Below are 22,212 nucleotides of genomic sequence, written 5' to 3'. Positions count from 1 at the left end.
GGCGGATTTGCCGTCCCAGACTTTGGCGACCAATCGATAACGTTGCTGATAAAGCCGAACCAGGCCCGAATTTGCCCCTCCATCACTGGCTCGACCCGGCCTTCGAGGTTCATTTTTTGAACAGCTTCTCCGAAGCGGTGATTTGTCGGCTTAGCTTGCAAATCGTTCAATCGATTCGGAATCCTTTCTGCGCAGAAACCCTAGTCATTCTATACTCCTATACATCTGCGCTGCGCCTTCCACCATGATTGCCGTCGGAATCGAAGGCTCTGCCAACAAAGTCGGAGTGGGCATTATCTTCCACCCGGAGGATGGCAGCACCCCGCAGGTACTCGCGAACGTGCGGCACACCTATGTCACTCCTCCCGGCGAGGGCTTCCTACCCAAGGACACTGCCCGCCACCATCGCGCCTGGGTGGTGAAACTGGTCAAGCAAGCTCTGCAAGATGCGCGGGTCTCCGTCAAGGATGTTGACTGTATTTGTTACACCAAGGGTCCTGGCATGGGCGCCCCTCTGCAGAGTTGTGCCATTGCCGCGCGCATGCTGAGTCTACTTTGGGGCAAGGAGCTGGTGGGAGTCAACCACTGTGTTGGACGTAAGTACCACGTCGTCATCTCTGCAAGCCCGTTATCAAGATCTTCTTTCACAGGGGTGCCATGTGGGGAAAGACGTGACGCATTGGCCCCGTCTAATATCTCCATCTCTTCATCTGCTCGCCCCCCCCCCCCCTATTTTTTTTTACCACCCTTGACCCTCCTTTGAGTTCTTGGACACAAAAAGCCGCAATTGAATCACCGCCGCGTCGCTAACCCTAAGCTTGAACAGATATTGAAATGGGTCGGGCCATCACCGGCGCCACGAACCCAGTCGTCCTCTACGTCTCCGGCGGAAACACTCAAGTGATCGCGTACAGCTCGCAGAGGTACCGCATCTTCGGCGAGACCCTTGACATCGCCGTCGGAAACTGTCTGGACCGCTTCGCACGCACGCTACACATCTCCAATGACCCTGCGCCGGGTTATAATATTGAACAGTTGGCCAAGAAGGGCAAGCGACTCGTGGATCTGCCCTACACCGTCAAGGGAATGGACATCTCCATGTCTGGAGTTTTGGCAGCGATTGATGCGCTGGCCATCCAGTACGGACTCAATGGGGAGTGGAACGAAAAAGATGAGAGCGCGGACTCTGCCCAAGGGGAAGCAGACGATGGGAAGCCTACTCGTGCGGATTTGTGCTTCTCACTGCAGGAAACTGTTTACTCTATGCTGGTGGAGATCACGGAACGTGCGATGGCGCATGTGGGATCGAAGGAAGTGCTGATTGTCGGTGGTGTGGGATGCAATGAACGGTTGCAAGAGATGATGGGTATCATGGCTCGCGACCGCGGGGGCACCGTACATGCCACGGATGAGAGATACTGCATCGACAACGGCATTATGATTGCCCAGGCTGGTCTGATGGCCTACAAGACTGGCTTCCGGACGCCGCTCAAGGACGCCACTTGTACGCAACGGTTCCGCACGGATGAGGTTCTAGTGAAATGGAGGGATTGAACCGTGTGCCGATTTGATTAAGAGTTATGATTCTCATGATATAAGTAATAGAACTTAGATAAATATCTTGAACGAGGCCGCAGGGTTCGGCGCTTGAAAGCCATACTTGGGTTGACACTGCAAGATAAGTAGTCAGCAGCACGGGTGCAGCCTATCGATCACTCATTGACTGATCGTTCCTTCTATTTCTCTATCAAAGACTACAAGCAAGACCAGATAGTTTTGCGCCGGAAGCTGTGGGAATAATGTGTCATCTGCGGACTGACCGGCCCCGCTTCAATATCGAGGAATTAGGTAGAGGTTTGTTTCGAGGATACATCACACAACTATTTGTATGAACTAAGGCGAGAACGCTGAGGTACCACGGACCGTTGGCCGGCACTCAAGAGGGCTCATCTATCAGCCGGTCCTAACAGCTAGTCAAACACCACCTCAATAACAGAGCAACGTCGAGCAGGGAAGCAGACCCCTGCATCTCAGGTTTATTGTTCCAAGCAGATCGGGGGTATTCAAGATCCAGTGTGCTTGGATTGCATGCCCAACTATATGTGGATCTATGGGACTCTAGACTTCTTGGCAATAAAACGCAACGGAAGTCAAATATCCGTAATTCTCAAATCATCTATTTCATATGGATGAGTTATACAGCGAGCTTCATTCTGCATAAGACAGACTTTCCCATGGGGTTGGATACCGAGTCAATACTCACACTGTCCGGGCCATGCAGTGGAGAGAGCAGTAAAGGAATCGATTCTATCTGTAGTTACTCCGAGATATCTCCTGTAGGCTTGTACAAAATTGTCGTAACATACTGTACAAGTTTGAGTCAATATCATACAAGGAACACTAGCACAAGGACACCAATTACAGACGATGGACTTACCTTTCGCTTGTACCTAGTTGTCACACTCGTGGCCAAAACACCGTTCTTGATGCTGCTTGTAGCAAGATGGTTTAGCACCGTGTGGTTGGGATAGTTCAATACACTGCTATCATCCTTCATCGGTGTAGTGCCGTTCAGGATGGACTTCCCAAGGAAAAGTGGTAGACTTGGTGGCGTTGGAGCATCCCCCACTATATTGACAGCTTGCTGATACTCAGGCGCTTCCTCTTCTTTGTCCAGGTCGAGAAGAAACTGGGGAATGATACCGCGGAAATCACCAAGAGGTATCTCCTCCTCCGGCTCTTCTTTATCAGATTGATCATCCACGGTGGAACCACCCTCCTGATCGGGAGTGGCAGGGTCAGGTAGGACCTGAGGTGGACGAATACCCGGGGGAACCGAGCCCTTGTCGCTCTCTCTCCGCCCCCGATTAATATCATCGGCACTGATCTCGATATAGTTGACCAAGTGATTCGTGAAGTCCACCGCCGTCGGAAGAGTATCAGAAGCCCGCATTTCGTTGTCGACAATAAATTTAAGATGATGGGTACCCGGACGGAGATTCAATCTAGCTGACATGACGCCTGGGTTGTTCTCACTGCTCCAGAGATAATCGATCAGTCATCGAAAGCCAGGTAGCCAGTGACGATTGAAAGCGGCAGCCGCAAATCCTCTATCCAAAGCACCACAGTTCAAAACAACATACGAGCTGGCAGAGATCGAGCAATCGGTGCTGAGACCCCTGCGGTGGTAGTCACGTACCTTCTGTGTAGACGGAACTTCTTTTCCCAATTCACGAATGTTCCAGTTACATAGACCTTGTCTCCAGGGCCAGTCCACTCAATGGTAGTTGGCACTGCCCTTCCCACTCCGCTAGGCGTAAAAGGCTGAAGCTCGTCCAATATCTCATCATCCTCCACAGTGGTGCTTCCTTGACTCGGGTGCCTTTGCTCAATATTTTCGTCCAAAAGCTGGTCGACGGGCAGCGACTCCATATAACCATCTTCTCGACCAACAGCTGTAGCATCGCCAATGGGTAGCGGCATTCGCGGAGGGCGCTGAAGATGAACGGAGGCGCTGTAATATACATTTGGCGGCGCCCCAGAGGGCGCCATGGGGTCGTTCGTAGCAGTGGCTCGAGAAACAGGAACTTGTACTGGGTTAGAAGGGTCAGGCGAGGGGATGTCACCATCGCGAAGGTCTGCTTTTTTGGGAGTCGGACGATCTGCGGTTCTTGTTGCGGAGTCGGCGACATTGCGGGATTGTAGGCGTTGTTGAACCGAATGGTGGCTTTGCGATGTTGGATAACCCTTTGCGGTCTCTCTGGTGGCCGGAGGATCGGCTGCGGAAGCCTTAGTGGTACCCGATGAAGCATTGACCGAAGGTCGACGATGTACCCTTTTGTCACTCGCGGGTGCCGTTAGGCCCGAGTGACCCGAGGGGGTTTGGGCGTCTCCGGCCGGGCCCTTGGAAGGATTGTTGCCCATTTGAACAGCAAATACCGAGACACTTATTATTTAAAGGAATGAAGCTGAGAGTCTCAGGGTAGCTAGTAAGACGCTGCACGGGGGATGTCTAAGAAAGGCGCATACAAAAAGATGCCAGCATCCGGAGGACGGCCTCTGACGGCGGAGGGGTAATGGAATTCCGAGAATAATAAGAGATCGACAACTGGGTAGAGAACACCTTGTAATGATCGACAGACGTAGCACAGTAAATGAGGGGAAATAAGTAGCAAAGGTATCTTGGGAAATGAGAAGGGTCCAGATCAACAAAGGCGGGTGGAGGATATCGCAACGGGGAGATGCTGATGGGTGCCGCGTTGATGATTGATGATGTCGATGTCGTCGACCCCAGACTAGTACTAGAGAGGAGACAAGTCTGGGCCAGGAAGGGAGATTTAGGGCTTAGGGTTGCGGACTGTTTTGGCTGAGAGTCTCATTCTATCCCCGATCCCCGCTTTTCCCACCAACGATTGGCTTTCGCTCCGGCCGTTATATTACTCCGTCAGTGATTGTTTGCCGATAGTTGTACCGAAGTTGAGACCCAGCCTTATACTACCGTCCTGTCCTGTCAACAGTTCCCTTACACATTGAAACTGTACAGTACATTATCATCCTGCACTCCGTAATCGGATGAGGCCCATCCAGTTTTTGAAGCGGACGCCCGTCCATCGCACCTGCTTCACTTAGTAAATTGCGGGGAATATCCGCCCTTCTGCCGCCTCCGACCGCTTGACATAAGCAGATTACCAGCCTCTCCTTGATATGGACGCTCTAGGCACGCCCGCGACAGTTCTAAGCTGTTTAATATACTCTGGACTGCTGAGGTGAGACTAGTCCTGGTAAGAGGTTCTTATCGCTTTAGATTGAGCACATGGCTTGGCTGTCAATTCTGCGGGGCGGTTTCAATGCCTTATTCTATCCTACTCTTTACCTAGTGCGCTGGGCATATACACTGCTGCGCATTCTGACCTCGCCATTGGTAGCACTGGGCTACTTCGCGGTTCAAATTATCTTCCTGCCTTTGAGGATACTTGTCAAGTTTGAGGTACGTACCTAGATCGCGTGCTTTGTCCCTCTAGTATCGCGAGAAGAAGAGAGAGCTCATATGATGCTCGCAGGCCCTATTTGCCTTCCTTGCGATTGCCATCCTGGCAGGAGTCGGCATTGGATTGATCTTGTTCGGCACGACTACAATTACCGTCGAGACAGCAGATCGGCTGATAAAGTTTATACTGGGTACCGCTGCCCGAAAGTTCTATGGGAATGACGATGATCTCCCCGATGACACTGCGAAGACGACGCCTTCTGCAAGCAATCCCAGTATTGAGGATGACTACTTCACAGCTTGGCACGGGAGGCAAGCTTCAAGGGATCTAAGAAAGGCTGCTCTTCTAGCCGACACGATTGTCGAGGAAGAGGAGGCCAGCCGCAGCTCGAGTCATTCTAGATAAAAGTCCTTCAAACCCAAAGCAACGAAGCCATGATGCAGTGGACAGGCCCAACATGCTTCTTCACAAACTACGTTTGCTAGTGATGCAATTGATCTGGTCAGTTTAGCGGGTTCAGGTGCAGTCGAATTTCAGGTGTCCGTGGTTGAAGGCCTGGCCCTACCGTGCGGACACTTACCGGAAGGAAACATGGGGAATGCTACCCAGCAAAATGATCGCCTGCCCCATCGGCCCGCATTCGCACATCCAGCATTTTACATTCTTCCTTCATCATCTCATCCATCCGATTACTTCCCCTCAAACTGCGTGGGACGTAGGCGAGAGTATCAAACATGCTTGAGTCACTTTCGGATTGTGGGTTGGTGATATCTGGGTGATTCACTCATGCTTTTCTGGTGCCAGGAACTTGGGTTCACCATGCCCTAACTACATGAAACGCTGGATGGGTTTATGGTAACATTGAGCATGAGACGATAATGGTGAGCGTCATACCCGGTGTTTCCGCGAGTCTCGAATTGCAGCAAATCCATCCATTCTCACCTCTGGAACTCAGGCGGACCTGTATCTCCTCAATCAATTCAAAACTCCTGTTCTTTATTTCTGCTCATGATGACGACCTATTTTCACTACGTATCCTCCTACTTGCTCATCCTCTAAGCAACATTGTGTGCCTTCTGCAGTGGTCTGCATCCAAGTCTGTCTCTCGCGTCTCCATTTAACGCCTGTAAAGCATTGAGTCTTCATACAAGCCCAACAGACGCAGAGAATATATCAATTTGCATTTTCTTTGCCGTGAATCTTGCGACTGTACAAATTTTCCGCCCCTAGGGTGTGACAAAGTTGCAGTAGAGACTCGATTCAATGGGTGCTTGACCAAAGCCAGTCTCACTGCCCTGAGATCCACCTGATTCATGAATTCTAGAGAGCAATGTTTCCCAGTCGCGCGGCGTTGCGCATACGCATAATTCTGGCGGGCCTATTCCTCGTGTTGATATGCAGCCAGTCTTTCTCGCGCTGGCACAATCAGAGTGATGCACCCGAAGCCACCTCCATCGATGATCCAGCTGCACTCCGACAAGCTCAACTCACCTGGCGTCATGCTACTGAAGGCAACATCGAATTCTGGCGTCAATTCCAACCCTTGCTGACCACTTACGAACCAAAATGCCTACCCCCTCTGAGGCTAGGAATGGCGCCATCAATTCGGTTCGAGCAGGCAGACCCTCACGATCAAACCGAGTTCCTGGATCTTCTCCCCATGGACATTGAGGACCTGCAACAGACGCATCGGGGCTTCCTGGACGCAATCCAGACTACGCCGCCTCAACTGAACTACACGCGCAACACGCGCGGTCTCGTGTCCACCGCAGGAGGATCCTACCTCCCCGTGCTCGTGCTATCGCTCCGCATGCTCCGGCGCACCGGCTCCCGGCTCCCAGTCGAAGTCTTCCTTGCCAGCGAAGACGAGTACGAGACGTACATCTGCGACGTGATCCTGCCCTCGCTGAACGCGCAGTGCATCGTCCTCTCGACCATCCTCAACGCGATCCCGCACTCCATCCACATCCAGAAGTACCAATTCAAGCTCTTCGCGATGCTCTTCTCCTCCTTCGAAGAGATCCTCTTCCTCGACGCGGACGCCTACGCGCTCTTCCCCCCGGAAACCCTCTTCACGCGTGACCCCTTCCTCACGCACGGCCTGGTCACCTGGCCCGACTTCTGGGCCACGACGATCTCCCCCTCCTACTACGCGATCACAGGGCAACCGACCCCGAGACCGCCGACGCGCCCATCCAGCGAATCCGGCGAGGTGCTCCTCTCGAAAAGAACGCACCTGCGCACCCTCCTCCTCAGCACCTACTACAACATCCACGGCCCGGAGTTCTACTACCCGCTGCTGTCGCAGGGCGCCGCCGGCGAAGGCGACAAGGAGACCTTCGTCGCCGCGGCCCTGGCCCTCGCGGAGCCGCACTACCAGGTCGCCGAGCCCCTCTGCGCCATCGGCCACACCACCCAGCGCGGCGGCGGCTTCGCCGGCTCCGCCATGGTGCAGTTCGATCCCACCGAGGACTTTGATCGGCACCACCACCGCGAGGATGACACACGGAAGCCCCAGCCACAAGCCCACGGCTTCTTCCTGTCCACCAACAATTCCAGCACGGCCCGTAGCACCCCCCGGGCTTTCTTCATCCACGCCAACTACCCGAAATTCAATCCCGCCACCGTCTTCGACGCGCACGAGGTCAACCCCGCCATCGGCGACGATGGCCGCTACACCCGCGCCTGGACCGGGCCGCCGGAGATCATCCGGGCGTTCGGCCGCGACGTCGAGAAGGAGTTCTGGGAGGAGATCCGGTGGACGGCGTGCGAGCTCGAGGGGAAGTTTCGCTCCTGGGAAGGGAAGAAGGGAATCTGTAAGAGGGTGAAGAAGTACTACCAGGCGATGTATGGGGGACGATGGTGGGGTTGGTAGTTTTGGAGGTTTGAGGTGCGGCTGTTTTGCGCCCATATAATTTAATAATAACCTGTTGAACTGGAGATATTCTTGGGGCTTCGGGTTGGCTATGGTTTGGAAAGCTTGAATGCCCCTTGATGGGGGGCGGTTCTTGGCGTTGTCGTCGTGTTTTATCATCCGCGGATTATGCACCTGTTTACTTGCTAGATTTAATCGTGGAACGTGTCCAAGTCATGTCCATATTCATACACAACATCTATCCTAATATACAAGAGTTGAAAAGATCTTCTAATCCTTGCTAGGCCAGAAACGAGGCAAATCCCCGCGAAATGTTTTTAAGAACCCCCACCACTCGCTACATATTCTCGATCAATTCAACCCCTTCGCCTCCGCCCTCCGAATCGCCTCCCGGAACAATTCCTTGCAAGGGACGCGACTCCCCAACCGAGCGCAGAGCAGGAACGCCCCGCTCAACTTGCGATGCAGACTATACGTCTCCTCAGGGGGCGGCGTGAGCCTCTCGCGGATCATGACAGGGATCAGCGCGCGCACGCGGTCGGTGATGGTCTGGTCCCGGAAATCGTAGACGTCGGGCGAGGTCTCCATGAAGGGCTCGGCGATGGTGATGACGGAGGTGACGTGGGCATCGACCATCGCCTGGCTCTCGTGGCCGGTCAGGTAGCCCAGCTCGAGAGAGAAGCGGCGGCAGGCGTCGCGGTCGTTGCTGGAGGCGGCGACGAGGGTGCGGACGTACTTGGTGATGAACTCGGTCGGGTAGGCGCGCGAGGCGCCAAAGTCCAGCAGCTCGAGGCGGTCGGTGCGCGCGTTGTAGAGGAAGTTGGTCCAGTTGGGGTCCGTTTGCATGTACCGGAACTCGGTGATCTCGCGCAGGCAGAGGCGCATGATCTGCGTGCCGATCCAGTCGCGCTGGGCCTGCGTGAAGTCCTGGATCTTGGTCACAGCGATGCCCTCCAGGCGCTCCATGGTGAGCACCTGCTTGCCGGACGCTTCGGGAATGATCTCGGGAACGAGGAAGACGGGGTCGTCGCGGAGGAGTTCGCGGAAGCGGTTCGCCGATTCGGCTTCGCGGATGTAGTCGCATTCCCAGGCGAGTTCGGTGCGAGCGTTCTCGATGGTCTTGTCGAGGTAGAGGCCTCGGGGGAGGAGGCGGGATGCCGTGAGGAGGATAGAGAGGTTGTTGAGGTCGGAGTCGATGGAGTCGGCTACCCCGGGGTATTGGATCTTGACAGCCACGGGTTGGCCGGTACGTTTCAGAACGGCACTGTGCACTTGTCCGATGGAGGCAGCGGCCATGGGGATATCGTCGAAAGAAGAGAATAGATCGCGCCAGTCCGGGCCAAGGTTGTCGGTCAGCACCTTGTCGCGTTGCGAGGCAGGCATGTAGTCTGCTCGGTCTTGGACTCGTTGGAGGACTTGATGGATAGCTTCAGGAAGCATCTTTGTGTCTGCGAACTTCATTAGACTGGAAGGATCGAAGCCCGGAGGGTGCGCATACCTTGAATACTCATCATCTGTCCTAACTTCAGGGCAGCTCCGCGCATCTTGGACAATTTAGCTACAAGCCGCTCCGTGTTCGCAGCACTGAACATGAGCGACCCGGATGATTCGGCTTGACTGCCTGTGACCCTGCGAAGACCCTCGCCCATGGCACCCCACGCCATTGAAGTGGCCAGTCCGCCGTACTGCCATAGTCTCCCGATGCGGGATGATGGGACACGGGACTCAACCATCTTGTATGTGTTCTGGTTCTTCAAGGCGGCAGCCGTTTCTGGCTCTGTCTGCGTGGGTATGTCAGCTTTTCATCCATTGCAAGACCAAACCACCCTGCTCAACATACCGCCGCTGCCGCTTCCGCGACCATCTCCCCCACAGCACGGGCTGCTTCTTTCTCCTGTTCGATTTGATTCGCATGCTCTGCCCGAGGCACCGCGCCCACCTGCTTGTACCGCATATCCGCCGCCGGCTTCCGAGACATCATCCTTGCGACTCTGGGACTGTGAAAGATATCCTTCATCATCTCTTCCGGGATTTCGGTCGGTTCGGTCGTATTTGTGGTTGCAGCCTGATCTACCGAGGCAGTCTTCACTGGAGATTGGAACACATCCGCATTGATATCGCTATCGGAACCGATTTGTGTGTCATTCGCTTTCTTGGGCAACTTCATCCGGGGAAGCCCCGAATCACCCGCCGTAGAGTGCTTGGGAGGTTCGTAGAACACATCCTGTTGTTGACTGACATCCAAAGGACTCGCCTGTTCGCTCCCATTGCGGTCCGCCACCCTCGAAGGAATCTGAGCTTCCGCCTGTCTTTGTGCTTGCCGCGCCTGAGCGGGGGAGAGATCGGATGTCGCACTGCTGGTGGTGGTGGTCGGGGTCGGCTCCGCGTAGCTCGATGCGGTCGTGGGTGCTGACTCGGACGGACGGTAGGGTTCGGGATCGGGTTCGTTGAATCGTCTGGCTAGTGCAGCTGCAGCTTGCGCCGAGAGACACAGGCCATCAACCTGGCTCTTGATGCCCTTGGTGAGGGAGGAAGTGCGGGTGTATAGATCTATCTGGCGTTGGCGGATGGCGAGATGCCTCGCCGCCACTGTCCCAGCGACATTGCACAATTGAATGACGTCTAAGAGACGCTTGCCCGACATTGTTTGTGTACGTCTGTAAGGTGTATATAAAAGGTAGCCCGTTCAATCCCCCAGGCTTATTCTGTGTGCATGATTCGATCAGATGGAGAGCGATAATCTATCCAGAAACCGGTAAATCCGGAATAGATGAATGCATTGGTGGAAATCGCATGGGCTGTAATTCCCGCCCGCGACCGGGATGCTTTTTCTGCCGGGACTCACCGTTGAGAAACTTGGCTTCTTACGTATCTTGTTTACTTGATTTATCTCGACTTTCCTCCCGGTCAGCTCCGAGTCCGATGGGACCCGTTATCGGCACTTCAACCGATAAGGGGAAACTGAGCGAAAAAAAGATGGCGCGGCTGGCGGGGAAGGGGAATTTGCCTTGGAAAGAGGTATAACAAAGCGCCATTCCCCCCTTGCCAGGCATCATGAATTGTCAATTGTTACTTTCCCTCCCCAGGAAACCTCGCCCCCTACCTTGGATAGCTTGCCGAACACCCCCAAATGGCCGTCAAAATCACCACTCGAGACCTAGAGCAAGAGATCATCGATCTCGAATCCCGTCTACAACATGCGCGGAAACGTCTAGCATTGGCATCGTCCTCCCCTTCCACACCGCTACCGCCGTACAACAACCACCACCACGATGATGGCGACTACGACTATGACACGACTCCCACCAAGGGTATGTACATACATACATACATACCCCATCTATAAACCGTAAACACCTCCTGATTCACCAAACCACACAGACAATACAGCAGCAGCACCACCACCACCACCTTCAATCCCGATTTCGCACGCGCTTCTCCTCCTCTCCGACTCCGCCCTCCCGCTGGGCTCCTTCGCCTACTCCAGCGGTCTGGAATCCTACCTAGCCCACAACAAACCGCTCCCCCGCACCGTCACCCCCGTGGCCTCGTTCCATCGCTTCCTGAAGCTCTCGATCGCCTCGATGGCCAGCACCTCCATCCCCTACGTGCTCGCCGCATACCGGAACCCGGAGGAGCTGGAGACGCTGGACAACGACATGGACGCCTCGACGCCCTGCATCGTGGCGCAGCGCGCGAGTGTCGCCCAGGGCCGGGCGTTGATCGGGGTCTGGGAGCGCGCGTTCCGGGCCTCCTACGCCGCCGCCGCCGGCGGGACGACGACAACGACAACAACAACAACAACCCTCGCCCCCGCCGCGGCGGCCGCGGTGCAGGCCATCTCCGATTTCTCGGACGCGTTGAAGCTGTGCGGCGATACGGCGGACGAGCTGGGGCCCAAGGGCCATCTGGCGCCGCTGTGGGGGGTCGTGTGCTCGGCCATGGGCATGGATGCCCGCCAGACGGCGTATGTGTTCATGGTGAACCACGCCAAGGCGGTGCTGAGTGCGGCGGTCCGGGCCTCAGTCATGGGCCCGTATCAGGCGCAAAGCGTGCTGGCTAGTCGGCGTCTGCAGGACATGGTCACCGAACGCATCGACAAGGAATGGGATACCCCCGTCGAAGACGCCGGGCAGATCGTACCGCCGTTGGATCTGTGGGTGGGCAGACACGAGCTGCTGTACAGTCGGATCTTCAATTCCTGATCACACCCACCACCAACCGCACCAAGCATATTTGCGTTTTTCTGGAGTCATTTGTTATTTTGGAGTGGGGGCATTGGTCGTTTTGTAATTTCATGGCAGATTAGCGCAAGAGTCTGGGTAACGGCGGAATTTTTTTTGAGCATTGGATAAATCTGGGCTGCGTTCAGCATCTTTGTTTGGTCTCTTTCATCAATATAGTTATTTTTTCTAAAGTTAATCCTACATGTGAGCTGCATACCTCATCTCAACTTCACGTGGGTATCCAAGGAGGACGCCTCGAAACACAAACAGGGAATCGAACAAAACGGACAGAAAAGAGGGAAATGGAATCAAACCGGTAACCCGAAGACCAACAACCCGGCCAATATGCAAAGGAGATATCTGATCAAAAAGGAACAGATCTGAATCAAACGCCGGCCTTCTTGAGAATCCTATCCTGCTAAACACACAGTAAAACACCGCACCATGAGCCTTTTTCCATAATTAGAGAAAGATATGGGGTAGAAAGGGGAAGAATGAAAGAAAGAAAGAAAAAGGGTAATAAAACGAACATAAAGAGAAAAATGGGGAGAGAGAACGGCAAAATGGCAAGTCGGAAGGACAATAGGGAAGGGGAAAGGGGAAAGGAGAAAGGTGGAGACTATGATACAAGAGATTTATAAACGGAGAGGTGACATCAGATCACAGAGTGATATGCATGTAGTCGTTATTGCCGAAGGACTTGTTGCAGTTAGGGCACTTGCGTGACCGCGAGGTAAGACGTTCTTCGACACAATCCTTGCAGAAGACGTGGCCGCAAGTCTTGATCGCTGTATTTTTAAAATTCCGGCGACAAACTGTACAGAGAGCAAGCGTCTACAGAATTGTTAGCAATGGGAACTTTCTGCATTTATAAGACGTGGTACTGACCCGCAGCATCTCATATTCGGATGACTGGTTGCCAAGACTCTTGTTCTTCCAGTTGTCTAGACTCTTCTTCGTGTCCGCCAGGGTAGCCTTTAAGCCCTCGACTTCCGTTTCGGCTTTACGACAAGCACTGGCCGTACTGGAAAGTGTCGAATCTTTGGATGCGGACAACGCCTTGAGATCCGCCACTTGCCGGTTCAGACCCTCAATTGTGATATTGTTTTCCGTGATTTGTTGTTGCGCGGCGTGGTTCTTGGCAATCAAGCTATTCAATGCTTCCTTGGTCTCACTCACTTGTTTTTCCATGTTCGCAAGCAAATTTCGAGTTGCAGCTTCCGATTCCTTCAGCTGCGTGACAATGTCCGAACTCTTGGAGTTCTGCATACGCAAAGTGCGAACCTCCAACTCCCGAGCCTCCTTGCTTTTCATTGCAGCAAAGTATTTTTGATCTGCTTTGGACTTCTCCGCAATGAGTCGTGCGACCTTCTCCTCCAGAGCGCCGAAATCGGTGACTTTCTGCGAAGCCAGAGACGAATACTTTTTGCAAGCGATTTGCATCGAGGATAATTCGGTGTTGAGCATCGCATATTGGCGCTCTAAATTGCGGAATCGAGTACGCATTTCTTCGATTGAGATTTCATCGACACTCGGTGCGGCAGCCTTCTCCTTCTCAACTTCGACACGCAAGCGCTCCACCTCGGATTCCAGGGCTGCGATTCGAGCCTGGCCTGCATCTGCGAGTTCCTGGACTTTGATAGCCGTGGTTTTCTCCTGCTCCTGCGCAGCCTTTCGCATCTGTTGATCCGCCAATAATTCGTCGCGCGCATTCCGTATCCGTGCCAAATCCGTCTCAGCCCGCATCAGTTGCGCTTCCCTCTCGGCAATTACACTCTGCGTCTCCTCGTCGACCTGGTTGCGGTATGCAGTTCGTTCCGACCGTAGTTTCGACGCTTCTTCGCGAAGTTGTACATTAGTCGCCTCTAAATGGTTTATTCGAGTAACAACATCGTCGTATTGAGATCTCAACTGTTTGAACAAATCCGTGCTTGCATAATCATCATCCGTCAATCGTGTATGCTACGCCTTTGTTAGTGCTTCCCGGCTGAGAGAACATGCGTAAGGAGCATACCTTGATATTCAAGTCAGTGATTTGGCTTATCAATTTGGCGTTCTCGGCCTCCAATTTCTGGAGCTGTTCCTTTTGCTTTTCCGAGATGGCCGCGAGTTTGTTGTGGGCTTCGTCCAACGCAGGGCTTCGTTCACCACTTGGAGTTGCGCCATTCGAGGCTGACGGTTCGTCCCGCTGTCCAGATGCACTATCACCCCCGGGCCGCTGGGCACCCAGTATATACTGCTTTTCGAGTTTGGCGACAGTGACGCTCCGTGCACGATCAAGTTTCTTCTCGGCGACCATGTAACGTAGAGATGCCTCCTCCAAGCTCTCCTCTAGCTGCTGCTTTTCCGCCAACGCCTTCTCGAGATCGCTGATAGTGGCCTTCTCTTCCGCTAATTTCTTTGCGAGTTGGGTCTGCAACTCTGAGACCTTCGGCGAAACTTTCGCCGATTTAGACAAGACGCTCGAAATTATTTTCCGGATATCCTCCGACCGAGATTTAAGATGTTTCTCAAATTTCTCATTATCGTCAAACAAGAGACTGCTTTGGAAGGACGAGGATTCTGAAGAAGGGTTAGTGGCTGGGTGTAGAGCAACTGGTGGCCTCACGGCGGACCCACCCTTGGCATCTTCTTCCGGGGCGCCCATGAGTATTTGAACCTCATCGATCAACTTGACGAGCATCAGCCTTGAACACAGAGCGAGCAAAATGCGGAGATCTACTCACTTGTTTGTACCAGGCATCGATAATACGTAGGTGATCATTATGGTTGGTGGTCGACTTGGATAACTCCTTCAACTTGGCCTCAAGGGACACCTTCTCCCGCTTGTACTCCTGCATCTGGCGCCATATTGCGTCTTTTTGGAATCGCTGCGACGAAGAGACGTCAGTATCTCGCCTGGTTGAGTCCACGGTCCAGTCGACTTTGGCGTTGGGAAGGGTTTCTAGGGTAACCCTTGGGGTAAGTTGACACCCACGTGGGCTATTCGTGGCACTCACCTCGAGATCATCCTTCCAGGGCATGTCAGCATCGGGGTGCGGCTTGCTACCACCATTGACAGAAGTCGCCTGCTTCTTCAATGGTGGAGCCGAGTCGTTATGGTCATAAGCAGCGGCTCTTTTCCGGTCTTCCATCGTGACAAAACCGGAATTGGAAGATGCGACGGGGGATGCTTCGGCGGCCGGCATCAGTGGCTACAGAGGCATAAGTAGATTAGAGGCCGTCACCACTGAGCAGCAACGAGCCGAAAGCCGAGACCGCAAGAAAATCCGACCGTTGAAGATATGGTGATGAGGGTGGGGTGGTGGTGAGTAGAGTGAGTGAATAGAGAGGGGGGGGGGGGAGGAAGAGGGTATGTGCTGGATGGGGTTTGGGGGTTTATGTGTAAAGGTTGAGATAAGCAAGACTTAAGGAAAGCCAGGAGGATTTTCGGCCTGGGAGTTTGCGTTTCCTAGCGCCTCCCACGTGACCCCGTCCACTTTCCCCGGGAGTTCAGCAGATCTGGGCATCCAGACTCGACTCAACTCGACTCACCTCGACTCAACTCTTTCATCCATCATTCACTCTCCATTGTACCCCTTTGGTCATTCACGCGAATACTCCCTCATTGAATCGACTGTCTTTACCAGCGAATACATGTTGGCGATGACCTAATTTGATCAGAATTGTTGTTCGGAATGAAGTCTTTTTCCAGTTCGGTCATCAGTAAGTTTTCTTTTATTTCTCCTCCCTCGGATTCCGATTCCCACTGTGAGTCGTATCTAATCTTTCTTGCTTCGCTAGATAAGTCGGGCAAGAAGTTTGCTCCCAAGGCGCCCGCCCGACGCGCCCCAGCTCCCCCTCCACCGCGGCGGCCCAGTGTTGCGTCGCAACCGTCTGCTTCCCAGACACCGCAGCCAGCGACCGCGACAGCCACACCTGAGCCAAGCCCTTCTACCACCTCTGTCCAACATACAGCTGCCGTTAACACGGTCCCCATCGAAACCACAGACGCGGCCCCAAAGAAGAAAATCACGCCCTCGTTGTCTGCGACCGCGATCGCAATACCCCAACCGAAACGGAAGCCTTCTGTCTCAGCAGCGCCTCCCAAGGTCGTAGAAGTAGTATCACCACCTCCCCAACCCACCCCGCCCAGTACCGCGCCTACCGAACTTGCGCCTCCGTCTTCAATCAATGAACCCTCAGAGACGCGCGCCGATAGCAGTAGGGACGTCAGCCCAACGCACGTGGTAGAGCGCCGTGCTGAAGAGGCCGCTGCTCCCCAAAGTCGCGTGCGCCGTCCCGCAGATGGCGCTATCGAAATTCGCCCTACCAAACGACCCAGGACCAATTCGGTGGCCAAGGCCTCTATCCCACCTCCTACCGCTCCTACAGAACCCCCAGTGACCGAGTTTCCTCTTCCCACGCCTCCCGCTTCTCAAGCCACCGCTATAGACACTCAAGAACCGACAGAAAGTCAAACAGAAACAGAGTCGCAGACGCCCGCCCCTGCTACGCAGTCGCGCAAAGTGGTTAAGGTGCGAAGGAAATCTGTCAAGGAAGGGAATGGTGAGAATGCGACAGGCAAGAAGAAAGAAAGAAAGACTCGTACGCGGAAGAAGCGCGAGCCGACTCCTGAGGGTTCCGAGAATGTCGAGATCGCCCCTGGTCTCATTAAAATGTCGGAATTATGCAAGGACCTCCGAACCGGAAAACTTTCTAAGAGAGAAACTGAGCTTCGCATCCTTGATCAAGCTGAGCAAGAGCGCAAACAGCGCGCACAGCAAGAAGGAGACACTGAGGTTCCAGTCAAGGCCAATGGAAACGAGGCCACGCCAGCAGTTGAAGGAAACAGCATGCTTGACAACAAATCTCAAGCTGGACCGGTGATGCGCATTGTTAACGGAGAAATCGTGCTCGATACTGCTTCCTTGCAGGTTGACCGCCATGCGGATGCCGCACGAAATGCTGGCGCGCTGGAGGACGTCGTGGAAAACACACTCACTCGGAAGATCAACCAGTCTACTTACGGAAAACGTTCCAAAACCGAGTCCTGGGATGAGGAAATGACGGATCTATTCTATCGAGGGTTGCGTATCTTCGGCACCGATTTCATGATGATCAGCAAACTTTTCCCCGGGAGAAGCAGACGGCAGATCAAGTTAAAGTTTAACAACGAAGAGCGCCGCGACCCCGTGCGCATCAAGGACACTCTTCTCGGTCCACGGGAGAGTATTGACATCAACACCTATTCCCAAATGACCAACACGGTGTATGATGATCCCAAAGTCATACAACAACAACTAGACGAAGAACGGAAACAGATGGAGGAACAGCATGCCAAAGAGAAGGAGGCTCAAGAAGATCTGCTTCGCAATCCGGATGGTGCGGCTGAAGGAGCTGGTCAAAATGGTGATATGCCTGCTAAGGTCAAACGACCCAGCCGGAGGCAGGCATTGAAAGCTATGGCTGGTGGAACAGAGGAGGTACTGGGCACGATCGACGACGTGCCTTGAGGTTCCATGCCATGCACGCGGTGCATTATTCTGGCGGAGTTCCAATAGAGGCGGCAACATACAGGCGTTATGTGCTTCGTGTTACGATGAAGGAAGCTGGGAAAGCAGGTACCGAAGGTGTCTGATTTTCGAGGTATCCTCAGAGGGGTTTCCCTTGGATACCTATGCTTACCCTAATCTAGGCATCAATACAACCGCCATGTGGCTCCTTCAATCAAGAGACTCGTTTCCTCCAGGAATTAGCACCAAGTCATTCGAATCAGACTCACAGCCCACCCACTTTCTCCACGCCAATCCCCCACCCTTCAACGGCGTCTAGTCGAGCCAAACCCAGTACTTGTGGATGTACTTGAAAACTCCGGCGAGCGCGAGCGCGACCCTGAGCTACCTTCGCCGGGGTCGTCCCATCTCGTGAAAGACGGAGTACGCCTTTGCCTGAAAGTTGGGGTGCGACGACTGTTTCTGCTTCCCAGGCCATAGCCAGCCGCAGCGCCGCCCAAAGCACCTGTCCAAAACCCGGGTCTCCATGGTTCAGAGGCAGGAGCAGGATCCGAACAACCGGAACTGGTATAGGGAGGGGGAGGGCCACGAGGGTAGGGGCCGCCGTCGCCGCCACCACCACCCCATCCACCCCAGCCGCGACCGAGCCCTCCAGCCCGTCGACCTCCGCGTAGGCCAAAACAATCTCTCAGCATGGGTAGCATTATCAGGAAGAAACACGCCACCATGAATCCGAAGAAAATCAGATTTCCCAGTGTGGAAAACACGCCCCTCCAGCCAGATAGGTCGACGTCCGCCGGCCAGAAATCGCTATCCTGCCTTCCTGAGCCGAACCGCTCTTCTCCCACCTTCGTCAGTAACAAGCGATATTCAACACCGCAGCTTCCCTTCAAGACCCATTTATCATCAGCGTCCCTATACCCCTCGCACACTACGTCGGTTGATCCAAGCTTGAACTCCGGTGGGAGCGAGGCAGTGCAGGTCCACTGAATGTCCTCTTCGTCGTAGTCGTAGCCTTCGTTTGTGCATCGCATCGTATCGATGGGGTATAGGTTGCAGATGTGCTTGGAGGGACCGGTGCATTTCAACTGAGGGATGGGCGAGACTCGCCGAGAGGTGGTTAGGCGATTTGCGCGCAGAGTGAGTGAGTGGACGCGGGAGAGGAGGATGGCATCTCTGCCTGGTGGTTGCTGTGATCGGCCATATGATAGGAGCGGCTGTGAGAGGAGAAGGAAGAGAAACTGTAATAGGCGAGAGTGGTGCATGATGGATGTGTTTGTTGGTTGGTCTCGAGCTCGAGAGTCAGTTAAAGATTGCGAGATGAGAATTCTTGGAATCTGTGGTGGATTTTAAGTTAGAGGCATCATATGAGAGCAACCGTGTCAGCAATAGAGAGTGAATGGAAGAGTTATCTAAAGCTGATTCCCAGCTTGTGGCTGAATTTATTGTGCAACCTAGTCAATGCACAACGTGTCCTTTCAGCAGATGGACACTTCCCTGGAACAGAAATAATGATAAAAAAAACTACAAACGGAGGGTGACTCCGATCTGATAAATGGAAGGCAAGACAAGAAAGACAAGACCAAGAATCTAATCGGCTTAGCGCGCATCGGAGGCGGAATCTCGACGGCGCCGCCCACTTGCCGTTCGCCGCCATCAATTCATTTCCTACTTAGCTCAGCTTCAAGTTCCCAGCAGCAGTGGCAATGGCTGACGGGTAGCATCTCAAAGGCGACAGTGTGCTCATGATGTGTTACCAACAGGGTGTGTGTTTTTGACCTGTCTTCCTGGATTGTCCTTGAGTTGTCTGACTGACCTTCGATGTGAAACCAGCCGAGCCCGTCCCGGCGCAATCCTCGTACGTCACTACTCTCATGTTACTATGGCCTGCCCGCCGGTGGTCGTAGTGGCTCAAGGAAGGGAGGACTAAAGGCTAACAGGGTATTTTAGCCTATCTTTCACACAGGGATTCTTGCTCGGGCAGTTATCCGTGGTCTTACTGATCGGCGCCTTCATCAAGTTCTTCATTTTCGGCGAAGCACCACCACCACCCTCGCGCGGGCTCTCGCACCGAACCTCCACCCACCGGCGGTCGAATTCGATCTACAACCTTGGGCCGAATGAGGCCAACTCGACCAACTCGCGATCGCTCCGGGAGAAACCGTCGAATTCGAACGTCCTCCGCCCGGTCCCTTCCTCGTCGACCAACACGCAGTCGATCCTCCGCAAAACCTACTACAGTTCCATCCCCCCGAACCTCACCTCCAAGCATGGCCGGCACCGGATCCACCACTCCTCTCACCAGCCTGAGTCCCTAGACTGGTTCAACGTGCTGATCGCGCAGACGATCGCGCAGTACCGACAGACGGCATACCTGCTGAAGGACTCGCCGACGTCGTCGATCCTGAGCTCGCTCAACGCCGCCCTGAACAACCCGGAGAAGAAGCCCTCGTTCATCGACAAGATCGCGGTGACGGACATCTCCCTGGGGGAGGAGTTCCCGATCTTCAGCAACTGCCGCATCATTGCGGTCGATGATCCGAACTCCGACGGCGGCCGCCTGCAGGCGCTGATGGACGTCGACCTGAGCGACGACAACCTCTCCATCGCGGTCGAGACGTCGCTGTTGCTCAACTACCCCAAGCCCTGCTCCGCCATCCTGCCGGTGGCACTTTCGGTGTCGGTGGTTCGCTTCTCGGGCACTCTGTGCATCTCGCTGGTCCCCGCCTCCACGGAACCTCTCCATACTCCCACCCCGTCCCCGTCGCCGCCCACGGCCGATGGGACCAAGAACCCTTCCAGGGAAGGTGCTCCACCGCCTTCCGTCGCCATTGAGGAGGAGGGAGCCGATGCCTCGTCCCTTCCGAAGACGGGCACCCCGAAAAGCAACGTGGCCTTCTCCTTCCTCCCGGACTACCGTCTCGATCTGTCGGTCCGGTCGCTGATCGGCTCCCGGAGTCGTCTCCAGGATGTCCCCAAGGTCGCGCAGCTGGTGGAGGCCCGGGTGCATGCGTGGTTCGAGGAGCGCGTGGTCGAGCCCCGGGTGCAGGTGGTGGGGCTGCCGGATCTGTGGCCGCGCATGGGCCGAACGGGGGTCCGGACGGGCGAGGAGGCCGAGACGGCGTCGAACGGCGCGTCCCGCGGAGGGGGCGCCGGCGGCGGTGGCGGCGGCGCCATGTCGGATCACTTGGGTGCGCATGAGACGGAGGGACTGCGGTTCCGAGGTGGGCTGGCGTCGCGGCCGCAGTTCGACAGCGTGTCGCGGACTTCCAGCTACAACGTGGAGACGGGGGACCTGCGGCCGCCGAGCATGATGCGGGAGGAGAGTTCGGGGGCTTTGAGTGATCTGCACATGCCAGGGTCATTGGGGGGGCAATAGTTAGGTGTATCTAGTAGTTGACGATCGACTCGACCTCAGGATAACGACGCTGTCCATCCTCTAGGAAGAAAACGCATTTAGCGAGTGATAACTAAGATAACAATGAAAAGAATAAGAATCAACTTGGGTGTCATAATTTCATGTGCCTATTTCTATATACATCCCACCCCATCCCATACCTCCTGCTACTGCTGCTGCTGCTGCTGCTGCTCTCCACCCACCCATTATCCAAATGCCATCCACCCGTCCCAGAACCCACCCCTACAGCACTATCAACTTCCTCAAACCGCAGCAACAGCCGCCTTCCCAAGGGACCCCAAATACCCAACCCGATGCGGATTCTCATCCAATTCCTCACTCCGATTCAACGGCGTCCACTTCGGTTCCTCCTGAAACAACCGCATCGCCTTGATATACTGTAGTCAACATCAAACATTAGCCGATCCAATCCTCTCCCAACCAGCCCCGCCCCCAGGAAAGAATAAAGCACATACATCACCCTCATCCACCGTAAACCGATGATAGATCCCGGCCGGCAAGATAATCAGATCATCCTTCTCGAGCTGGATGCGCACCCACTCGTCCTCCTGCCCGCGGACATCGAAGTATCCCCGGCCATCGCGGATGTACCGGATCTCCTCGTCCTCGTGCAGGTGCTCGTGGAAGAAACTCTTGACTTTGGTCTCGTACGCGTCGCCCATCGTCGTCGGCGACACCGTGATCTCGTCCCGGTTCTTGTAGCCCCGGGCTGCGGCCAGGGCGTCCACGTCGGCCAGGGAGGGCAGGTGGTGGTAGATTACCCCCAAGGTGGCGAGGTAGGATTCGGTGACCGGGCGGGTGCTGTCGTGGGGGAGGCGTTGGTCGCCCTTTTTCTTGGGTTAGTTTTGGTTTTTGGGGGGGGTTGAGGGGGATAGAGGGGTAGAGGGGGAGGGGGGGAGGGGGGGCTGTGTGGTTTGAGGACGGGAGGTGATGGCACTGCTTACCGGCTTGTTGTCGTACCAGTAGGCTTTCATTTTGGTGTTTGGAGTAAAGGGGGGAAGGCCTGTGAAGAAGCTGAAGTTGACGGTGACGTTGAATGAAAGATGAAGAGGGTGGGAGGTGAAGTTGATCAAGTTGGTAGACAAGGTAAAGTTGCCGGCCGGGCGGCGGGGAAGGTCAGAGTTCAGATGGAAATGCGCCGGTGCTGGCTGCTGCTGCTGCTGCTGCTGCTGCTGCTGCTGAATCCCCGCCCCACTATTGGTCCGTGGGA

General features: G+C 54.7%; 11 protein-coding genes across 11 annotated transcripts; 6 read left to right on the top strand and 5 right to left on the bottom strand.

Annotated features, from left to right (window-relative positions):
- The first annotated feature begins 144 nt into the window (after positions 1–144).
- Positions 145–1,691, top strand: kae1 (O-sialoglycoprotein endopeptidase). The gene is made up of 2 exons (XM_020205724.1): positions 145–596; positions 827–1,691. Exons 1-2 carry the CDS (start codon positions 245–247, stop codon positions 1,552–1,554), a joined length of 1,080 nt encoding a protein of 359 aa, XP_020053648.1. The 5' UTR covers positions 145–244; the 3' UTR covers positions 1,555–1,691.
- Positions 1,692–2,248: 557 nt separating this feature from the next.
- On the bottom strand, positions 2,249–4,260 carry ASPACDRAFT_1858756 (putative Snf1 kinase complex beta-subunit Gal83). Its single transcript, XM_020197637.1, has 3 exons — positions 3,200–4,260; positions 2,438–3,035; positions 2,249–2,365 (listed from the first exon to the last, which is right to left on the bottom strand). The coding sequence occupies exons 1-3, from the start codon at positions 3,922–3,924 to the stop codon at positions 2,318–2,320; spliced, it is 1,371 nt and encodes a 456-aa protein (XP_020053647.1). The 5' UTR covers positions 3,925–4,260; the 3' UTR covers positions 2,249–2,317.
- A 553-nt stretch (positions 4,261–4,813) lies between these two features.
- ASPACDRAFT_46163 (uncharacterized protein) lies at positions 4,814–5,393 on the top strand (the record flags this gene model as incomplete). Its single annotated transcript, XM_020201745.1, has 2 exons — positions 4,814–4,987; positions 5,061–5,393. The coding sequence occupies 2 exons, from the start codon at positions 4,814–4,816 to the stop codon at positions 5,391–5,393; spliced, it is 507 nt and encodes a 168-aa protein (XP_020053646.1).
- Positions 5,394–6,318: 925 nt separating this feature from the next.
- Positions 6,319–7,863, top strand: ASPACDRAFT_62973 (alpha-mannosyltransferase; the record flags this gene model as incomplete). The annotated part of the gene is made up of 1 exon (XM_020203843.1): positions 6,319–7,863. The coding sequence occupies one exon, from the start codon at positions 6,319–6,321 to the stop codon at positions 7,861–7,863; it is 1,545 nt and encodes a 514-aa protein (XP_020053645.1).
- A 351-nt stretch (positions 7,864–8,214) lies between these two features.
- Positions 8,215–10,507, bottom strand: ASPACDRAFT_54039 (protein kinase COQ8; the record flags this gene model as incomplete). The annotated part of the gene is made up of 3 exons (XM_020202821.1): positions 8,215–9,311; positions 9,362–9,644; positions 9,710–10,507. The coding sequence occupies 3 exons, from the start codon at positions 10,505–10,507 to the stop codon at positions 8,215–8,217; spliced, it is 2,178 nt and encodes a 725-aa protein (XP_020053644.1).
- Positions 10,508–10,993: 486 nt separating this feature from the next.
- Positions 10,994–12,068, top strand: ASPACDRAFT_18405 (urease accessory protein UreF; the record flags this gene model as incomplete). The annotated part of the gene is made up of 2 exons (XM_020197194.2): positions 10,994–11,174; positions 11,260–12,068. 2 exons carry the CDS (start codon positions 10,994–10,996, stop codon positions 12,066–12,068), a joined length of 990 nt encoding a protein of 329 aa, XP_020053643.1.
- A 681-nt stretch (positions 12,069–12,749) lies between these two features.
- Positions 12,750–15,277, bottom strand: ASPACDRAFT_54037 (E3 ubiquitin-protein ligase BRE1; the record flags this gene model as incomplete). Its single annotated transcript, XM_020202820.1, has 5 exons — positions 12,750–12,923; positions 12,978–14,051; positions 14,104–14,760; positions 14,816–14,959; positions 15,089–15,277. 5 exons carry the CDS (start codon positions 15,275–15,277, stop codon positions 12,750–12,752), a joined length of 2,238 nt encoding a protein of 745 aa, XP_020053642.1.
- A 489-nt stretch (positions 15,278–15,766) lies between these two features.
- Positions 15,767–17,584, top strand: ASPACDRAFT_33130 (transcription factor TFIIIB subunit BDP1; the record flags this gene model as incomplete). The annotated part of the gene is made up of 3 exons (XM_020199935.1): positions 15,767–15,794; positions 15,873–16,292; positions 16,338–17,584. 3 exons carry the CDS (start codon positions 15,767–15,769, stop codon positions 17,582–17,584), a joined length of 1,695 nt encoding a protein of 564 aa, XP_020053641.1.
- A 305-nt stretch (positions 17,585–17,889) lies between these two features.
- ASPACDRAFT_62968 (DUF1183 domain protein) lies at positions 17,890–18,849 on the bottom strand (the record flags this gene model as incomplete). The annotated part of the gene is made up of 1 exon (XM_020203842.1): positions 17,890–18,849. One exon carries the CDS (start codon positions 18,847–18,849, stop codon positions 17,890–17,892), a length of 960 nt encoding a protein of 319 aa, XP_020053640.1.
- A 400-nt stretch (positions 18,850–19,249) lies between these two features.
- Positions 19,250–21,093, top strand: mmm1 (ERMES complex subunit MMM1). Its single transcript, XM_020196723.1, has 3 exons — positions 19,250–19,348; positions 19,418–19,442; positions 19,535–21,093. Exons 1-3 carry the CDS (start codon positions 19,330–19,332, stop codon positions 20,961–20,963), a joined length of 1,473 nt encoding a protein of 490 aa, XP_020053639.1. The 5' UTR covers positions 19,250–19,329; the 3' UTR covers positions 20,964–21,093.
- On the bottom strand, positions 21,080–22,055 carry ASPACDRAFT_80753 (acireductone dioxygenase (Ni2+-requiring)). Its single transcript, XM_020205723.1, has 3 exons — positions 21,947–22,055; positions 21,458–21,829; positions 21,080–21,379 (listed from the first exon to the last, which is right to left on the bottom strand). Exons 1-3 carry the CDS (start codon positions 21,974–21,976, stop codon positions 21,245–21,247), a joined length of 537 nt encoding a protein of 178 aa, XP_020053638.1. The 5' UTR covers positions 21,977–22,055; the 3' UTR covers positions 21,080–21,244.
- Between the last annotated feature and the right edge of the window lie 157 nt (positions 22,056–22,212).

Source organism: Aspergillus aculeatus (genome assembly GCF_001890905.1).
Source record: "Aspergillus aculeatus ATCC 16872 unplaced genomic scaffold ASPACscaffold_14, whole genome shotgun sequence".
Classification (NCBI taxonomy): domain Eukaryota; kingdom Fungi; phylum Ascomycota; class Eurotiomycetes; order Eurotiales; family Aspergillaceae; genus Aspergillus; species Aspergillus aculeatus.
This window is presented reverse-complemented; position numbering and strand designations above follow the sequence as displayed.

Bases quoted from the DNA above. Each gene is read 5' to 3' on its own strand.
- ASPACDRAFT_80753 (XM_020205723.1), bottom strand. From the start codon at position 21,976: ATGAAAGCCTACTGGTACGACAACAAGCCG. The intron at 21,830-21,946 runs GTAAGCAGTGCC...CCCAAGAAAAAG, and splicing joins ACTGGTACGACAACAAGCCG to GGCGACCAACGCCTCCCCCA. The intron at 21,380-21,457 runs GTATGTGCTTTA...TGTTGACTACAG, and splicing joins TTACGGTGGATGAGGGTGAT to TATATCAAGGCGATGCGGTT.
- mmm1 (XM_020196723.1), top strand. The intron at 19,443-19,534 runs GTACGTCACTAC...AGGGTATTTTAG, and splicing joins CCCGTCCCGGCGCAATCCTC to CCTATCTTTCACACAGGGAT.
- ASPACDRAFT_1858756 (XM_020197637.1), bottom strand. From the start codon at position 3,924: ATGGGCAACAATCCTTCCAAGGGCCCGGCCGGAGACGCCCAAACCCCC. The intron at 3,036-3,199 runs GTACGTGACTAC...TCTCTGGAGCAG, and splicing joins AAGTTCCGTCTACACAGAAG to TGAGAACAACCCAGGCGTCA. The intron at 2,366-2,437 runs GTAAGTCCATCG...AAACTTGTACAG, and splicing joins CAACTAGGTACAAGCGAAAG to TATGTTACGACAATTTTGTA.
- kae1 (XM_020205724.1), top strand. From the start codon at position 245: ATGATTGCCGTCGGAATCGAAGGCTCTGCCAACAAAGTCGGAGTGGGC. The intron at 597-826 runs GTAAGTACCACG...AAGCTTGAACAG, and splicing joins AGTCAACCACTGTGTTGGAC to ATATTGAAATGGGTCGGGCC.